Source organism: Antedon bifida, chromosome 3 (genome assembly GCF_963402885.1).
Source record: "Antedon bifida chromosome 3, ecAntBifi1.1, whole genome shotgun sequence".
Lineage (NCBI taxonomy): Eukaryota > Metazoa > Echinodermata > Crinoidea > Comatulida > Antedonidae > Antedon > Antedon bifida.
Genome location: NC_136228.1, coordinates 32309740 through 32330980, shown reverse-complemented (window position 1 = coordinate 32330980; position 21241 = coordinate 32309740). Strand labels below are relative to the sequence as shown.

The window sequence follows — 21241 nt, the reverse complement described above, 5'->3', positions numbered from 1 at the left end:
TTGCTTTTTTTTTGCCCTTCGTTTATCTAAGTTTATCCAAGGAAGATCTTTATATAACCATTAGCCTATAGCCATCGCATGTTTGATAAGAGTTTTCATTACACACGGAAAAAATTAAGTAATTTTGCATAAGTTAAAGCAGATTAAAATCCCATTCATTTTGGTTGGTTAAGATTAATATCTTAGAAAGGGTTGAAGGGGTCAAAAGGTTAAAATAAGTTTTAATATCTTAACGCAAATTTCATAATGTGTAATTGAGTAAACCAGAAAAATGAAATAAACATTAATTATTTAGAATTTTTATAAAATAAGAATTTATATTTAAATAATTTATTGTATTAAGTAAAATTTGTGCGGCATATTAATATTTAAAAGCTATAGAGTATTCTAAATTTAGCATCTGACAATTGTATCATTTTACATACTGTACTACCGCAGATCAGACTTACATAGGCTATAAATATAACTCATTGATTATACAGAAAAATACACTAGGCTGAAACTGTATGAATAATTAAGTAGATGTGGTATAAAATAAACTATTCCTACATTTTGACATAAAAATTCAATATACTCAAAATATGATATTATCAATATCATTGATTTTACTTTCTATATGTACCAAGAAATTATTATCTTGAATTCCTATCTTACAATTATGGCCAATATTACTATAAATGAATATTAAATAATTTAATAAATGTTATTACTTTATTTACAGGGCCACCACAAGTGAATGGACAAGTAAACCCTGATCAAAAAACAAGAGTGGGTCGGACAATCAAATTAGAATGTCCCGCTATCGGATCGCCACCTCCGCTTATAATCTGGAAAAAAGGCGATGAGCGAATACGTAAAGATCGAGATCGTTATAAAATAAACAAAGATAGACTTAAAATTAAAGATATTCAGTTGGAAGATGCTGGCGAGTTTGTCTGCCAAGCGACGAATGGTTTTGGTAGCGTTAACATCAAGTATACATTAACTGTTACTGGTGAGTAGTCCTTTTTTTAGAGTTTTATGCTTAAAAAATATATAAAATATATTTATTATTGAACTTTATTACAGAACAAATAAATTTGTCACAGTATATTCTACAAAATTTGAAAAAATCAAACTAATCCAATACTTTTTGCTTTTGCTTTCTGCTAAAGATCTTAAATTATGTAAATCCTCTAAATTATCAAATTTTAAACCTTTAAATAATAATAACATTAAAAGAAAAAAATTATCTAATTATTAATAAAGGTGTTGGTATTAGTAACATTTACAAGAGGCAGATATGATTTTTTACCTTGCAGCAGAAATAACATTTTAAAAACATATAGATGCCGATAAATGGCTTTACTTTGCCTGAAAACAACGGGGAAAAGCAGGTTTAAATGTAAATACCTCTTGTCAAAATGACAGATTCACATTTTTTTCTTGTTACTTTAAAATGCATGTACGATAGTAACTGTTCCCACAATTCAATTACATTATTTGCCAGTATCGATATTCGTTGGACAAAATTAACAGTACAAATTTAGTATCACTTCAGTGTCTTCGGGCAAACTACAATGATTAATTTTGTTTGTGTCATGATGTGACCTTTCCGCTGTGACATCGATGACCTGACTATACTTCGGTCTTTCTCAATTGCTCTTTTATATGAATTATTTTCTACACCGATCTTTTAAGACTTAACTATAAAATCGTTTACTTAAAGTATAAAGAAAATATTTAATCTGGATAAAAATCTTTCATGTCTAGAGTATCCATGTTTAAATAAAGAGGAAAACTTTGTCTTAATAAAATCATAAAGAAAGTAAAGCCCAAAAGTGTACAAAAGGATTTTTTCAATTACGCGTACAATTTGTATATATATTAACACCACCTGCTTGGAGAAATACATGTAACGATTATTGGTGAATATGTCAGCAAAACTGTGCAACTGGTTTGTTATTAATAATGTGTTTTAATTTATGGGTTTCTAAAAAAATAACCTTGTAACATTAATGTTAATAAAATATTTAATTGCCTAGCATTAATAATAACGTTTACATAAGAATAGTTTGAATTGACACCTTAGACTATTGGGATTTGCGCAGAAGGTCACGACCTAAACTATTCTAAAGAACCCCACGCATCCATCATCGGTCCCCTTGGCTACCGATTTGTTTTCGTCGGTATTTATTTCGTACTTGGCTTTAAATGTCACAATTATGGGTCTTTAATACTAATTTGTCACTTCCTAATAACGGGTAAAAGGTGTAACATTCCCAGTTTATCATGTGTTTCGATATCTGCTAGAAATATCAGCATATAACATTGAGCTTATTAAGGCAAGATTTATGGACAAGTATGTCATTCATGACTCGTTAGGCCTCAGGAGGATAATAAGTCTTAAACGAAAGAAGCCTGAACAAGGCGTTAAACAAGAATAACATCTCCACTCTCAACTGTTGAAAAACTTAGCTGAATAAATTTAGCAGGTGGGATTGTGCAGCCAATTCATTCAACTTCAGACTTAAGTATCCAATGATTATGAACTTTAAACCGTTCGGAGGATAATTAAAGTCTGAAAAATAAACCACTTTTAGATTCTCTTCCTGTGACTGTAAGTGTTCAAGCATGTTTTAAGGAAAAACACAATACCATATTTGTTGACTTCATGGATTTCCCGATTACCAATACCATTTAAATATCACACATAAGATCAGTGGTTACTTATCGTACCACAACATTTACAAACAGTAATTAAATAAAGTTTATGCATTTTTTCATGTCTGTCACTTATTCATATCATAAACATCAAAATTTAATTTAGATGATGTTGATTTTTCATTAGATATTGCATGCTTTTGTGCTAAATATTATGTGAAAATTCTGTCATAATTAGAATAGTATATAATTGACATATATTATAGCAACATAATCAATATTACCCCAAAGGTAGGTCTTATTCTTAACGAGGTGCTCACCATGAAGACTGCTTGCCCTTTCTCGTTTCTGGCCTAGTTTTGTCACCTGAAATACAATATAGTACCATGCAAATATCTTATAGATGCGAGCAATATTTCAATTACAATCAATCAAATTTATTTAATTAATATCATTCTTTGACATTATTTGTGTATTTAAGTCAAGTATCTGTTAACAAAGGAAATTATTTCCCAGTTAGTCCTCATAACATCTGCACTGCAATTTGATGAGATTCTTTTCCCATATTTATTCCAACCATGAAAAAAAAAACAGGTGTTCTCAGTGTAGATATTTCAATGATGATTTTAATATTTATCATAAATATTCAATTAATTTTTAATAATATTTTAAAATTTAAATAAATAACACTTTGCACTTTTGGTAAGACATCAACTATACAAAGATTTAGGCCTCCTAAATAAATCCATGATGTAATTGTTAGGAAATATGAATTCATTTTATCCTTAATATAACCATTGCCACTATTATAATACCAAATGGTATAATCAATGGTATAACTATATTCAGTTTCCTTATTTATCATTCAGGAAGCGAGTTAGATGCATTCATGAGAAAATGGTACATTTATTTGCTGCAAAAACAGCTGTCTTGATAAACTCCCTTGCCTAGATTGGTTAAATTGCAAAAAATGGAAAAATTTAGTAATTTAAAGTTGGACTATACCACTATTCTTTCTCACATCATTAATTTTAAATGACTATAAAAGACATAAGGTTAACTTATGGTTTATCAATTAAATCGATTGCAAAAGTCAAAACTGCGAAATACCAAAAGGTGAACATTTTAATGTCACTTCAATTCAGATGCAACAGAGATAGACCAATCAGATAATTTTACATCAATTTCTCAATATTAAGCCCACGGTGGGCTTATTTCCCATGTCAGTAAGTCACCATGGCAAACGTTCAGAACAAACGACACTGACATTTTGTGAGACTAAACTCACTCTCTACTTTTGATTATTTGTTATATCTATAAATAAATATTTATAGAAACTTCAATTAATTATTCGTAAGGGGAAACAATTTATATAAAGGTTTTGTATAATATTTGAGAATTATTCACAATTTAAGTTTCTGTCGATTTATCTGATCTAAAGGGTTTATTGTCAGATGTACATTAATAATAATAATAATAATAAACAGTATTTATATAGCGCCTAATGGATCACTGACCCCTCTAGGTGCTTTACATTAGACCTTAACTAATGGTAATAAACTATCCCCCGCCGGACACCATTCCGGTATTTCTTAGTCGAGGTTTCGGGGATGGAGACAATCAATAATCAATAATCAATAATCAATGTCAAACGAAAACATGGTTAATTATTTATATCAATTGTATACTACACGACTGCCTGACTGAGTAACATTGCCTGGCTACAAAAGTATAATACAACGATGGTATGAGGGATGAATGGCTCCCAGTAGAGGGCGTGGATAATATCATTATCCGATGAGGGTGCTCTTCTGTTTTCTTCCTTTCGTAATGTTGTATTCATCTATTGTTGGTAGGCCTATATTGGTTCGTGTAATTTACCCAATAGTTTTTTAAAATAGTATAAACAGGGAGGTGTAAAAACAATTATTTTTGGTATATTACATTACAAAATCTTTCAAATTCAATTCCAAAAAATGTATTAAATTAATTATTTCGACCTTCTGTTATAGTTAATTCAACTAGAAAGAAAAAAAAAAAAAAAAATGTATTAAAAATGTTAATACTTTGAGGTACTAGAATACGGTATGATGCCATCGATAAAAAATGAACTTTAAGATCAGATGAAATAATAAAAATAAAATTTATAGTTTCGTTGAATTGAACGTGATAAATGTGTATGCAGTTACGCCGATTTAGTATACTACTAAACGATTCTTTAAATGCCTCGTTGTCGATAACGAATCCAGCATATTAAGAATATTCCAATTGTTTAATTGATCAGAATTGATTTTGAAGCTTATTGGAATTTGTTAAATGCAACATTATCAGCGTTTGTGAAACTCGTTAGAGGCAAAACCTAATCAGATTTAAGAGGACTTAATTAAATTCATTCTCATTACTGGTTTTCCTACAGTATTACAAATCTGAGATTAGTATACTGATGGAATGTGGTATATAGTAGTAGATATTATTTTTAAGGGGTATAGTTCGTACTACAGCACTTCTTTAAAGCCATAATAAATGATAAAATTATTGATAGTAACATAAATTGGTATTGTACATTTGTGATATCGCAATGTTTATAATGGCACTGCAGCTTGGCATAATACTTCTATTCTCAATGTCTTTGGTTTGATCTGGGCGATTGTAGGGTTGTACTTATATGAAAAATAAAATTTAATTTTCCTAATGTTTGTATAACATAATTTTGATTTTGTTAAAATTAGATTAATTAATATTTTATATCACAGGTTTATTTATCTAGGGAATAATATAATAATACTGCATATATAAACCTGATTCTTTCCATATCTACAGCAGGATTAAAATAGTGTAAATAAATATTAATGTAAAATTTAATTATATAAATGCTACTTAGTGAATTCATTATCTATATCCACTCTACTGTTGCTATGGTTTTGCTAAACATATCCTGTTAATCGTTTTGATTTGGCTAATTGGAATGAAAAGCAATCAAGAAAGTGATGCGAACCTCTTTGTATATTAAAAGCTAATCAATTTTCTGCTGCGTTGGTCGAGCAACCTGATCAAGCTGCATGCTTATAAATTGGAGGAGGCTGTGAGCGAAAGATTGCGATTAATCCATACAATGTTACAATACTCAGATTCACATTCGAACACATTAGATACTAGTATTAACTGTAATGTAAACATAACATTTACTTTAATAAGCACATTTTGTAAGTGGTGTCTTCTGTGAACAATGCTAGTAATGTATTCTGGAAACATTTTACCAGTACTTTTGGTATATAAGCACGGCTTAAAATCATTATAATGGTATACCATGTTTTATGATTCATTCTCTGGTTTTCAAGTAACAAAATGTTATACATAGTGAAATATGCAAGTCTGTTTGCGCTCAAATACTGGTAACTTACTAATTCTATCATGAGTACAGGCCTTGTCTTTTGAAAATCATAGGTGTGCTACAAATTGCACTCCTCAATACATTCAGGGGTGCTGTAGGTGTGCTGTTTGTATTTTCGTGTGTAGAAGTTTACCAAATTTAAGCGTGTTGTAAATCGCACTCCTCAAGGGCAGTTTAGGTGTGTTAGGTGAGTGATCGCACTCACTCGCCTTAAAAGACAAGGCCTGTGAGTATATTCTTGAGCGCATTCTTAAGTTCTTATTGGTGGTGTAATGGTAAATGTCTGAGCACATGTTTTATATAGTGTTTCGTATGTATGTATAATCTTTTATGATCGTAGCTCAGGTACTGTTCGAAAATATATAGGTTACGTCAATGATATATTAATGAAGCTATTTTTAGCAAGAAAGCCATTTTAACTTTAATATAGGTAGGCCTAATATAGATAATTCATTCTATATTTTGAGTATGATTATGAATCTGGGGTAAAGGTGATAACATTACATATGTAAGCTTACACAATCTTATTCAATAAATACTTTTAAGCCCCTATGCAAATTGTATAGACTAAAATGGTTACTATATATTAATAATAATAGATTTTTTGTTCTGTTTTATCAATAATGTTAAAAATGAAATAACGTCTGCAAGCCTGGCTAGCCGGAAGGATACAATGGACTGCTCAGGCTCCCTTCTGTTGTGAACGATGTATTTTTATTTCACAATGAGTACCCCTTAAGTCGCTTTAATTCCCATAAAGGAAGGATATAAGGAGTGTATTGGGTCATAACTCTACCTTTAAACGAATATAGAAACAGGACTTATATTGCAGGACAGAGTTCCCAACAGATTTGGTCTGATGACAGAAATCAAACTGGAATGATTGGCAGCTGTCAATCAAAATGTCGTGAAGGTCTCTGCTTTCTTTTCTTGAATAAACATAACTTATCTTTATACTTTGTTGGCCTCAGTAGGGCTAATACCACCAAGCGTTGTGCCATATTTTATTTCCTCCTTCAATCATCAGTATATTTTATTTAATCTTGTTAAAATACTTAGCCTAATTTTGAACTAACATTGTATAAATAAATACAATATTATTGATGTGTTGTTTATTATTGGAACTATAAATATATGTCAATTTCGGATTGTGTCAATTATGATTGAAAATTGTTTAGAATAAGTCTTGAAAGCTAAGTTATAATTAAGTGATAGTTAATAAGCTATAGCTGATAAAAAGGCCTCTTTTGAGTTACTAATCTTGTAGAACCTTCTCTTATTTTCCTAGAATTCAATAGACCCACAGCAGACTTGCAAAACACCATGAGTGGTTGTTAATAAAAACAAAATAACTTTTCCTCCCACATTAATAGATAGATTAGAAATTCATAGTATAAACAGTCTATATTTATACTTTCAGTTCCAGTTTTCTTGATTATTATTTATTATTGTTCACTTATAGTTGAATTCTTAGATCTTTAGTTAAATCACTCCGGATGCACTTTCTTTATAATCGTTTGCCAATGTTTTAAAAAATTGCAGCTTCCAAATAATTGATTAGTTGTATTATTTCTAAAGTCAGGTCTGTATCAGCATTAAATATGGTGGTGATATGCCCAAATATGGTAGTGATATGCTCAAATATGGTAGTGATATGACATCATCATGTCCATATATGGGCACAGCACATTTTTATGTCACATAAGGTTTGATAGTGTAGACAGAGCTTTACATTGATTATTATCACCTGGATTCACACTATACACAGTATTTGGAAACATAATCACAGTTTTCAAACATTTAATCTAGATTCATGTTTAATACGCATTGATTTTCACAGAATATCTCACAATATCAACGCCAACAAATCAATAAGTCGTACGGTTTGATTTTATATAATCTCTCACCACTATAATTTCCTAATTAAATTAAATGTTGTTTCTTGTTGTCATTTGTTAACATTATAGATTACTTATTGACAAATATATACTCCTTTCTGTGTTTAATTAAAATAACAAATGCAAAATAAGTAATTTGTTGTTCCAGGAAAAATAAGTAATTTGGTCAACGCAAGAAAAGAGATGCAAATAAATAGCAAGTTAGAATAGAACACAAAAATAGAACTCTACTATGATATAAGGCATCATACATAGAAAGAATAAACACTGCTGTATAATTTAGATACGTAAATGCTTTTACCAAAAAAAAAATGGTGGCTAAGCAAATCGATATTGGAAGATGCACACACAATAAATAGATTAGCAAACTAAAAATAGAAAACCAATAGAATTTGAGTAGTTTTGGGTTAATTTGTTTCCACGAATGAAAGTGCAGTTTTACGAATCTAGAATAAGTATTCCCTTAAGCTTATTCTTGATGATGATAGTAATCATAACTAGATCCATTGGCAAAGTAAGTTAACCATCCTGTGAAACTATACAACATATTAATCATGTGTAATCATTGTTTTTCACTTAAACTATGTGCTATCTGGAGTAAGACAAATTAACTTGGCTAATATCAAACCGATTCACACAGAACAAAGACAATGGTAATGCTCCTGCCCCAGTTCCATGACGCAAAAATAAAAAAAACATAGTTTATTATATAGGTGGATGTTCTTTATACGCTGATGACTTAGACATGAATCGCTAATATTTTATTATTCAAGATAACAATGTATTAAAAGACTCGTTGACGTTACGACTGTCATATTCGAACGTGACCTTACTATAATAGCCGAGTACTTGCAGCCTGGCTCGGTTCTTTTGATTTCTAACGTAAAACTGCCAATTTGTAACAAATGTATGGCCAAGGGGATTGTCTTCTTTGTTTTCGATTTACCTCTCATGGGGTATGTAATTAAAATGAGATGTTGCTTCTCTGTCTCCGGCAATAATTTACCAAGAATATGAATTTACATGTTCAATGTTCAAATCCATTCTATAATAAAACATCATCTGAGGTTCGGCAGATAAATATTGAAAATGATTGATATTTTACGAAGTAGTAAAAGTAACCGTGGTCATCAAAGATGTATTCTGCCGTCTGTTGTCAAATCAGAAGAAATACAAATTTAATTAGAATGAAAATTGGTCGTTTAAAAGTTTGAGAAATGAAAAGCAAAAAAGACAACCAGATTGTTATTAGTAGTTCACTTTGTTTAATATTTTTAAATCATTTTAAAATCTTTTTTTTGTAATTTATAGACTTACTGGCTGTATATTAGCTTGAAGCAACATTTCTGTAAGACATAAATGTATTTTACTAATTGGTCTGTTAATAGGAAAAAGGAGTGTTATTTAGTAAAAACCTTTTTTTACTGATTCAGTATTAAGTTCATTTCAAAAGTTCAGTTGAAGACGACCTACATCTTTATGTGATGTACAAATTTCTTCTAATTTATATAGTTAAAGTAGAACTTTATAGTATATTGTTTCTGGTATTTTTTTCTTGTATAAATGCAATTAAAGTTTGATATTTCATGTTTTAGCAAAAACATTAAATGTGTTTCTTTCAATTAGAGTTTGATATTTACATGTTTTAGCAAAAACATTAAGAGTGTTTTTTTTTTAATTATATGACATCTATCTTATCTTTTATTTCATAGTTTTAGCAGAAAATGAAAACTATTTCATTTAAAAGAACTTTCTTTAATCCACTCGCTACGGTACATTATACTGAGATATAATAGATTTTTTGTAAAACATTTTGCAATCCAATTGCTATATTTCGATGTAGTGGATTTTATCATACAATAAAATTAATTGGGAAGCCTGACACAAGAAGATCATATATGGAAAAATTTGCCATAAAATAAATAAAATTTGTATTTTGTTGATATTTATGAACAATTTCAAATACGTAACTATCACAGTATTGCTTTAAATTAATCAGGGAAAATATTTTTTTACTTGCATCAAACATACACTACACTATCAAACTTTATGTGACAAAAAATGTGATGTGCCCATATATGGACATGATGATGTCACATCATTACCATAATTGGGCATATCAATACCATATTATTTAGGCACATCACACTTTTCTTTCAAACAAGTTTGATAGTGTAGACAGAGCTTTAGATCCTAATTACAGTTTATTTCAACAATCGTACAATAATATTTCATTTGAACTTCAAATAATTCAAACTAACTTTTGAACAAGAATTATTTTTCAACTTTCATAATAAGATTCATTCTGAGAATTATTTATACCAAGCTTACGTATATCTGTCATTTGTTTTGTACGCTATAAACATTCAGCTACAAATTAGTGCTACAGTCAAAGGATGTTTACCTTAGGGAATCTAAAAGGGAAACGTCAATACACCCTGAAAAGTAAGACATCATTCAACAGTTATTGCTATGAGCATGACAAAGCATAGCTCGCAATTGGCACACCGACAAAGAATGTGACCCGCGACCTTAATAAATGGTGCAACACGTCCCTGGTGGCTCGCTGTTCACACTTGTGTACATTTGAACATGTGTAGCAGCAAATTGAAGCGGACGACTCGAGGTATATTTAGGATGGCAAGTCAATTCTTTTTGAAGTTTTGAAGGAACATGACAGTTATGTTTAATGCCATATTAAATTCTTGGTTATGTCTGGCTGTAAATTCACAGCAATTTGATTATGTTTGAAAGTTTATATACAAGGATTTGTTAGTTGTAAAGTTGTAAATCATTATATATTAATACATGTACAATATTTGATTGAAAGAAATTCTTCAAAAGAAAAAATGTATTTCCAAGAAATATAATAATAATTGTGTCATTAAGGTTTTAAATATTTGATCGTGATATATATATATTCAGATCCTTGATGAATAAGGTATATAGAGTATTAAGTGGACACTTTGGGGACCAAACAAAGTGTCTCCTTAGGAGAAAAGGGATGGGGTTATTTTTTATTTATTTATTTGGTATAACACTCAAAATGCAACAAAAGTTGAAAATCTTATGAGTTTACAAAAAGTACAACAATAATAACAATTTGAAATATATAGGCCTATACTAAAATTAACATTTAAAATAAAACATTCTATACAGGCCTACAAAATGTAAAAACCAGAACAATATTATAAGGTTTTAAATAAAGAGATGGACTTCGAGAATTATTTTGAAACCAATACAACTTGCTTGTATGAAAAGACAGACCATTAGATTTATTATTGTTAGATTATTATAAATTTACAATTTACTATATTTTGTGATTATCGTTTGTGTCTAGACAATTAATTATTTTGTTTTGATCAAGTATGATAAATTAGAGACACTACAGCGTATGTTTACAAGCCCTTTTATATTACGGAGTTAAAATACAGTCAATCATCGTATACAGTGCCTCCGAGGTTCGTCAGAGTTTAACAAAACAGAGGAGGTATAAGAGAGTTACTGATCACACAAGCGTGTTGCTTGTAACTCGGATATGATTTGGATCATCTTAAGTCTACTTAACTACGGTACGTGTTTGAACATAGCTTTTGCGATTGAGAAGAAGTTGATTCAGTAAAGAAGCTTGATGCATTTAGTGATGCGAGTTAAACTCTGAAAATAAACTAGAAAAATTGTAAAAATACAGAGTAGAATAGTGTTTATCTTCAGGCATTTATCTTATAACTTTCAACCAAAATGTCTATAATTTCAATGTCTGCTGCACTATCAAAATCTCAAATTGCACCACTTCTAAATCGGTTCCGACAAAGGATAAACTCCAGAAATACTGGCACCACATCTATTTTCTGAAGAATTTAAGCCAATCAAATGAACCGTATGGCGACAAAAACAGTAACTCACTCAACCGGAACTGATTATGTATGGGGTTTTTATCTAGTGTAGTCTTGCAAGAAGGGTGAATAAAACAGATGCATAGGGTTACTTCACCGTGATTAATTACATCTTTAGACATTTTGTTAAAGTCAATTCGTCGGTTTAAATATTCTTCTATGGAAATCAAGTGAACGTGTTTGTGATTGTGACTTGAAAACGTGTACAAGGACAGTGCTTCACAAACACAAAAGAGTTTGTTGTTTCTGCTGTGATTTTGAACAACTCAAACAAAGTGAAACATGTTTCAACGACGTTCATTATGATCTCATTCGTAAAGAGCCAATTTTTTTGGGTTCCTTAAAGTCTTGTAACAAAATATTTAATGTGATAGGTCACAAAAGCAACCCATTCAATTTATTGAACACAAGACCCAATAAAAATTGTATTTTCTTTTGAATAATCTTTCAAAATGGATTCCAAATCACCTTATATTTGAAGATTTTTCTAGTTGTCTATGCTGATTAACAGTACATTGAAAATTGAATTATACTTGAATTGAAAAAAATTACATCTTTGCGAAGTTATAAATTGTTCTAGGTAAACCGACACAGCACTTAAAAGAAAATCTAACATTAGCCGCATACAAATACAATTTTAAGATGAATTTTGTAAAGAAGGAAAATTGTTATTGCTGTTCTTGTTAGTGCAAAGCCTTAGTTTTACATGAAATGCCACACTAGGGAAATGATTTGGTCATTAATAGAATCAGTTGAAGAAAAGTAAGATATCATAAAATGTTCAATATTTTCTACAACATTTATCGACATATTATAATATAATGATTACGATTACGTCATTAAATTATCATTTTTTTTCTCTTTAAAATCAAATTTTGCTTAATTTTCAACTCTAATTTGTTTAATAATGATTATTAATTAAAATACTTGATAATTGTTATTTGATTACAGACAGCATTGCTGTTCATTTGATTTTTTTATAATATAATTCATGGAATATTTGGCTTAAATAAATTAAAAGTAATTCTATTTTATTGACTGTATATGGTGGTTTTTTTTTCAAAATGATTGTGGAAAAGCCAATTGATAACTTTTTGGATAGTAATAAAAATATTTTTAATACATTTTAAACTTTAAGTACTGTACAATATGTCGTGTCAAAGATCAAACACAAAGCATAAATGTTAAGGATGTACTTTGGACCATTATCATCAATATTTAAGAGCATAATCAGCCCTTTGTGGAACACCGCAACTTATACCCTCAGAAACCACAAGAACATCTAGAAATTGAACTATTGACTTTAAGATACCCTCAAGATTGCATAATGGGCTCACTTTATTACTTATATTGAATATGGACGAATATTTGTATTGTTGATTCAAAGATAATTTCCAAGATTATTTAGAAATGTATAGCAATACAGCGTTTGGGAAGTTTATATATATATATACTATATGATGTAATTAAATATTTAAACATTTAGAATGTAATCAACCATTTTAAAATATACCCCTTAAAAATCTAGGTGTACTAAAGTATTCAGAGCACCGACACTTAAACACATTATACAACTGCACTTTAAGAGTATATTCACGCAATTAACACCCACACGCCTGCTAGTTTAAACCCATACTCGTACATTTAATACATTGAAGTCATTCATAAGTGTGCATGCTGCATTACTTAAGTTTAAACTAACCAATAGGTGGATTTAATGACTTTAGGAACCATCAACAGTCCAAATTGTTACAAGCGTAAGCACGGATTTCCATGTCGTCGAGCATGTACAAATTCACAAACTATGTCTGGTTAGATCTTTACTTTAGATATACGGCTTAATGTTACATTTACGTTGATCCGTGGGGTATGCTCTTAGATCTATACCTGATACAATAGTTGTGATTTTGAAATCCGATTACAGCGCACACAGGCATTTAGCCACAGAAAGTGAGATAAGTCTACTTGTGTATGGTGCTTGAAAGGATCTTGGTTATGGCCTAGGATTAAACCTAATAGCCTATCAAGCTATTTGCTTGTACTTTAAAGATATTTAAAGCAGTCAGATTAAAAAAACATGTTATACATTAAATTCTTATGGGTCGGCTGCACTGTGAACTTCAGGAAGATTTCAATTACTGTCGCAAATCCCTCTTAAGCCTTTGAATGTTTTGAAAAGCTCCTTAAGGGTGAACCGCACATTTTTTATATTTATTTAAACATTTTAAACAAATGAAAATAGAAGTGTAGAAGATAGCTACACTTAATTAAGGCTGGTACACATTAATTGTGTCCTGCATGATATACCAATAAACATTGATGTAAATGTTCACATTGTTCTGGTCTTTGTTACAGCATGTTGCAATACAAATACATTCATTTTTTTATGAATAAATTAATCATTTGATGAACCACATATACATTGTCTGTTTAATCTTATACAATTAAAGACTGGCCATAATTAATACTATAAAAACAATTATTGCATGTATTCATTTAAATTTTAGGAGTAAGAATAATTTGAATAATCCTAAAGTAATAACAGAAAATGCGTAATTATGAATAAATGATTAATAAGAATGAAACAAGAATAATGATACATTTATTATTTATAATTATAGAAATAGCAATGATACCTTATTTGGATAATAATCACTATAATGTGCTATTTTTCATCATTATGTGAACTAGATTCAACATTTTCTGCAACCTTTGTATTGTTCTCTTTTTTGTAATAAAATGTCTTTAATGCATTTGTACTTTCCACATATCAAAAACAGAAAACATTTTGTATATGCACATTTATTGTACTTTTGCCTCATATATCAAACCATTTCTTACAGGTGTTTATCAAACAACATAGAACATAAAGAAAATCAATCCATCTTTTCTTGAGGCATTAGTATTTTGTTTGTCAAACTGTCATTTTGAAACTGATCGTTACCGTAATTTGATGAGACGGTCGGCGTGTATGAATGATATCTATTGGATACCACTAGTGCCCCCAGCTACTCTTTTTCGTTGCGCCCAGGTTGTTTCATTAAAATCCCAGACAGGTTAATGACCTCATCCAATTATAATATTTTATTCAATCTATTTTGTGCTTAGCTTGTCTGAATAAACCAAAATTATTCTTTCTCTCTGAAGTGAGAACATTTATGAAATGAAATTTTATTTTTTGTTGGAACATCCCTACCGGACAATGGGATGGTCCACCATATTTTATTTAATATTTTGCATATGGAATATAAAAGATTACAAATTTTTTATTGGTTCATAAAAATATATTTGAAGGGATGAAAAAAGATAAAAATTATTATATATATTATATTAATTTTGTTTTTTTTATTATTCATAATTATATTTGTCATTTCATTGGAATTATAATTTACATTATATAATAATCAACAAAATCATATATTATTTTGTCAAACTATTATATTTTTCTTTAAATTTGTTTTCTTAATAAAACTTTATATAACTTCAACATTATGTAATTGAAGAGTTTTCCCAAGATATGAAATTTAATGTTTAACAGCTGCGGTTTTATCATCACGTTATAGTAAAACAAAGCGCGGATTCTGTTAGTTCTAAACTAATTTTTCAATCTGTTCGCACATCTTAAACATGGGTTTATGGTTACCTGAGCCTCAAGGGGTACTAGTATGTCGTATCAAGCGTAATTGAAATGTAAATATCTATCTTCTGATTGGTTGCCTCATCATCATTTGAAGTTATAGCGACTACGGTAGATAAAAATAGATTAAAGGTGCTCTGTCGGAGAAGCTAAAAATTATGAATAAAATTAAAACAAATATTTGAATTGTCTAATACAAAGGAATATTAAAAGTTATTAGCTTTAAATGAAATTTATATTCAAATTTTTAAAGTAGCTGCCAGCCATTTTAGAACACATATTGTCTGGCGGGAATTTTATGTAAATTTCTGTTATTGATTTACTAACTTAATCAATTCTAATTTTCATTGTATTGCATCAAGTAAATTACATTATTATACACTGCAGGTTCTATACCACAAGTTAACACAGGGTGATTGAATTGGCTTCATACCCAAACCCTCAAAACTTGGAGAGCCTGTTTTGCAGAGATTTTTTAGCTTAGTTAAACATGCCAAAAAATGTCTCTCCTATCGCAGCTCTTGGGTTAACTAAGAGACACCCGTCCTCCACCAACTAAATGATAACGGCCCACCATCAACCTCACGATAACAGCTCAAGTTGAAGCCTTATGTCTCAGACGGTAGAAATAGGCGAACGTAACTAAACAATTATACACTGTATCTTTAATACAAGGTAGATCGTATTGGCCTCTGGTTCTCTTTTATCAATGCTTTTCACTGAGATGGAGATAAATTACCGCTAGTGGTTGTGTTTGGAATGTGTTGTCTTATCACAAGACCTTGCTCATCATTTTATTTGAATGATGTTTATGTCTATGTTCATGCTAAATTACATTCTGTTTATATCAACTTTCTTGCTAATCTTCTGTGAGAATATTGCACACTTTGGAATTTAAAACAAACTTAAATTGCTACTTTCAAAATTAAATTAATTAAAGACATTTCATAAAATTTTTAGTCAAATCACTTTTTTATTATTACAAATGAGATTGCAATAAATTAAAAAACTTTTAATTAACTATACCATTAGTAACGGTTAGTGGCAATGTGTGAACACAACCTTAAGCTCTGTCTACACTATCAAACTTTATGTGACAAAAAAAATGTGACATGATGATGTCATATCCCTACCATATTTCGGCATATCACTACCATATTTCGGCACATCACACTTTTTTGTCAAACTAGTTTGATAGTGTAGACAGAGCTTTAGTTTAGAGAAAACTGTTTATTTCAGTTTGAATAATAAGGATTTTGTAAAAAAGACGCATTTTATTTTATAGATTCTAAAAAAAATGTGACTGTTTACACGTTGCATAAAGTTCATATCAATGATTTAACTAGCTATCAGGATTATGAAGTTAAACTCATTTTAGCATATCCTTGTACATTGTATTCACCTTAATAACAGTAAATAAACTGATTTCACAAATAAAAGCGTTTAATGAACACTTTTCAAATGCACTTATGAGCTTATTTAGGCACAATACATGTAACTTAGTAGAGGTATGCAGGCTAATATTAAATACTTGAAGCCTTCAAGTTGTACTTACATTAATCCTCTCATATTCACATATTTTAAAGCCTACAAACGCCTTATTATCTGTGTCGGACATTAAGTTTTTTTTATACTGTACAACAATACGAAATGGACTAAGTTTATAAGCTTAAATAATGAAGGTTTTCTTTTTATACCATTTTATCCTTTATCTCTCAGGATGTGCTTTTCGAATATTCATTCGATTTTAATCATATAACCTTGACAAATCTTATTTCTTAAGCCTTGTTTAAACCCTGTTAACTTCCATACATCACAAAGTAAAAGGTAACAGCAAATAGTAGGCATAGTGGCATTGCAGCTTAACTTGCTTATTATTGCACGGTCTTTGGTTCAATTCCTGGCTCTAGCATTCTAGTTTAATACATAAATATAATATAGTAAGAGTATTTGGAATTAGTGGCACTATGACTTGGTGGTTGACATGCTTGTTTACCAATCCTAAGATTCCTGGTTCAAATCCTGTAGCAGTCATAGGCTTTTGTGATGGCCAATATAGCACCACTACCTATAGTCTGGGTTCCGGGAGGAGTTTTGACTTAATATTAGTAAAAAGATATTTTGGCACATATGGCGTTTCATACGTATACTACTTGAGCTTGTATTTCAAACAAAACTCGAAACGTCGACTGGCGGACTAACAATAAATACAGACTTGGGGCAAATCTACACTACTTACTGTAATAATCCTCATTATAAGACTTAGTTTAAAGCATTGGTTTCTAACAGTTATACAAGTACTGTAAACATGGATAGATAATTCAAAATAATTATTATTTTAATCAAAATACAGTCATGTGAAATTCTTTTTAGCTTCATACAGGTGGAAAACATGAACATTATAAATGTTATATATGTCACTTGTCAGTCAAGGCCTTTTATATTTTTAATGAATAAATTATATTACTTGTGTTGCTCCAATTTTATCGACATTTTAGAAAAAAAAATACTAAACTAATCAATAGTATAGCTATAAGCAAGTGCATATAATAATAGCTACACAAACCTGATACATCTGCATTTGTGACCAAGATATGTTACATTGAACATTTATCATCAAAATCAATTTCTCCTTTGTACAACATTTTATTAAATAATGTTGTGCATAATGTAGCCTGAGAGATGATTAATGAAGTAGTGGCATCAATATATATTACAATGAAAAACAATATTTACGGGCGCTAGAATTTAATTTATGAATAAGAATTGTTCAATGCAAAGACAAAAACTGTGATAAAGCTGAAATAATTATGTAAATAGGAAAGACTAGAAATTTAAAAGTGAAATAAATTTACTCAAATTTGATTCATCTGCTTTATATGAAATTGTCCTAAGTGTATACCAAATAAAACAGATATTCTAGGCCTAGTATACCCAACTCTTTCGATATATATATTATTTATGAACCATATTTAATGAGGGTGATCCATCCAGCAATTGCTGATCATTTGGGACCCTCAGAAAAGATACAATACACAAAATACAACAATAACAGTAAAGTTAAAGAAAAACAAGATTTCTAAATATAAGTATTCATGATGTTACTTATTCGTGTATCTTGCAGACATTCTTCTGAGTTTACCTAAATATTTAGGTAGCCTATAAATCAATGTTCACAAAGTTCAGTAGATGTGAACAAATTGAAATTATAGAGGGCAGCAGATAGATAAATGTAATTATCGCAATGTATGGGTTTTTTTTGTGACAAGGTTGTTTACTTTGAATAATATAATTTATATAAATAATGTATGGATAATCATGATTTAAATTAATATTAATCAATTCTGTGTATTGTTTGTTTCTTTTATTTAATTGTATTTATATTATTTTTTCAGAATCAAAACCAAAGCCGGATACATCTGATCTAGATCCAAATGTGGATGCAATAGGAAGTATGTTTGTTTTTTTAATAATTTTTTGTTGTAATGAAGGAAAAATTAATACATTTACATTAAAAGTTGTATTCCTATTTAATGGTAGATTGTCACAACCAGAAGAAAAATCTGACCCTACTAAAAACTGTATCAAAAACGTAGTTAGCCAGATTCAGTTTCCTAAAACTCTGTCTACACTATCAAATTAGTTTGACAAAAAAAGTCCCCAAATATGTTAGTGATATGCCCAAATATGGTAGTGCTATGACATCATCATGTCAATATATGGGCATCACATTTTTTTGTCACATAAAGTTTGATAGTGTAGACAGAGCTTTATATAAGAATAGATTTATTAAGCTAATGTGTAGTATTATTTTATTATATTATAATCAAATTGTTTTCTTTTCAGCAATACCAAAATTTATAAAACTAACCAAGATGAGACAACCAAATAGGGTGAAGCCACAAGGAGGTACTGTGCATCTAAACTGCAAGGCAACTGGCCACCCAAGACCAGATATATACTGGAGAAAGGATGGTAAAAATTTCACAACTGACGATGCACGTAAGGTGAATAAGCGAGGACCATCTACTTTAAGTTTAACAAAGTTAAAAGCAGAAGACAGTGGCAGGTACACGTGTATAGTATATAACATCAATGGCCAAATTAACGCCACCTATACAGTTGAAGTAGTTGGTAAGTACAACATTATTTTAATAATATATATGGCATATTGTTCTAAAGGCAAATTACTGAAAAAATAATGTAAATGGGGGAATAAACTGGGCTAAATTGCACACAGGTGTGGACGACAAATACCAAACTTTCTTCTCCCCTAAGGGTACCTTCGTGTCGAGTGCTGCCCCCAAATGGCGCCTGTTCGTCTGTCCATAGCGACAGGAGCTGCATGAGCATCAGTGGCTGGATGTCAGTGAATACAAATAAAATACTGCAAGCAGAAAGCTAAATCAAAATGGTAAAAAAAGTAAAACCACAAGAAGCATTGTTACAACTGTATCATAATATTCGCTATTACATTGAATTTCTTTCAGACGAAAAAGTAATAGAAGTTCCACAACTTATTGACGAGTTGCCCGTAAACACAACTGTACGGCAAGGTGAAACAACGTCGTTTCAATGCAGAGTACAAAGCGAAATAACACCCCACATTCAGTGGCTAAAACGCATTGAACCACACAACAGATTAAAAAACTCAAACACAACAATTGATATGGATGGTCAAAAGTTTATAGTCCTTCCACCAGGACAAATTGCCATACAGAAAGATGGCACATACTTGAATAAATTGACTATCTCAAATGCAAAAGTTGAGAACACTGGAATGTATGTTTGTCTTGGCGCCAACACAATGGGGTATAGCTTCAAAAGCGCCTTCTTAAAAGTTCTCCCAGGTAAGATGTCATTTTTTTTTCAAAACCGAAAAATATGATTATCATAGAGCCTAATCATTCATTCGATCTTTTATTTCGGAATCTCTGGTCCATAGAAAGTAAAATTACATATAAATTAACAAAAAAATAAACTGTACTAATTACTACAAGACGACGCCTTCTCATCTCAGGATGGTATTCCACCTGGACAGCATCTTTGACTTATACAAGACGTTGTCTATAATCGTTGAGATTAAAACATTTTCACTTGAATTAAGTCTACACATCAGGCCATATATTTATATTCTTAAAAAATCATAAAAAGAAGGAATTTTACATTCTGTGAGACTGCCACTACAATGTTGATGCCTTTGCAACAATATTCTTAACCCATTATTGTAGCATACCTGGAGAGATTGCAAGGTACCCTGATTATATTAAAGACATGATACCATAGTAGTAATCTTAAGGTAATAGGTTCAAATCCTGCCTAACTCAAGTATTCTTGACATTGGCTGTTGTCATGGCCATCAAGACTTGATGTTTAATAATAATAATTCTTCTTTTGAATGATGAATGACATCAAAAAAGTTATTTATTTTATTTTTATTTATTTATTTTATTCAATCAAAAACCAACAGCGATAATTACCGCCACTAACAGGTTTAATACAAACAAAGCCAGGACTGTTTAAAGCACCTTGATTGGTCCTAACTTTGATCAAGGGCTTCTCTCGTCCAGTGCCCACCTTGACCAGAAGTCTGAGGCAGATACTAGATGCAGAGTCAGCAGTGCTGATTTCAAATGCCTAACGGGACCCCAGCTCCGTATACAGCACCCGCTATTCCCAGATGGTCTGCCATCCAAGCTCTAACCAGGCCCAACGTTGCTTAACTTCGGTGATCTGACGAGAACCGGTGTTTCAACGTGGTAAAGCCATATTATTA

General features: G+C 30.4%; 1 protein-coding gene and 1 pseudogene across 3 annotated transcripts in view; one reads left to right on the top strand and one right to left on the bottom strand.

The window, feature by feature from the left end:
* The window catches only part of LOC144837650 (fibroblast growth factor receptor-like 1), a 55916-nt gene that overhangs the window by 31632 nt on the left and 3043 nt on the right, over positions 1-21241 (top strand). For all 3 annotated transcript variants that reach the window (XR_013611540.1, XM_078692852.1, XM_078692851.1), the window contains exons 3-6: positions 722-994; positions 18861-18917; positions 19312-19599; positions 19956-20315. Coding sequence is in view for 2 of the 3 variants with exons in the window: in XM_078692852.1 (XP_078548978.1) it covers positions 722-994; positions 18861-18917; positions 19312-19599; positions 19956-20315 (978 nt within the window). In the remaining variant the exon portion in view is untranslated. The remainder of the gene's footprint in view (positions 1-721; positions 995-18860; positions 18918-19311; positions 19600-19955; positions 20316-21241) is intronic.
* On the bottom strand, positions 21121-21238 carry LOC144838899 (5S ribosomal RNA; annotated as a pseudogene).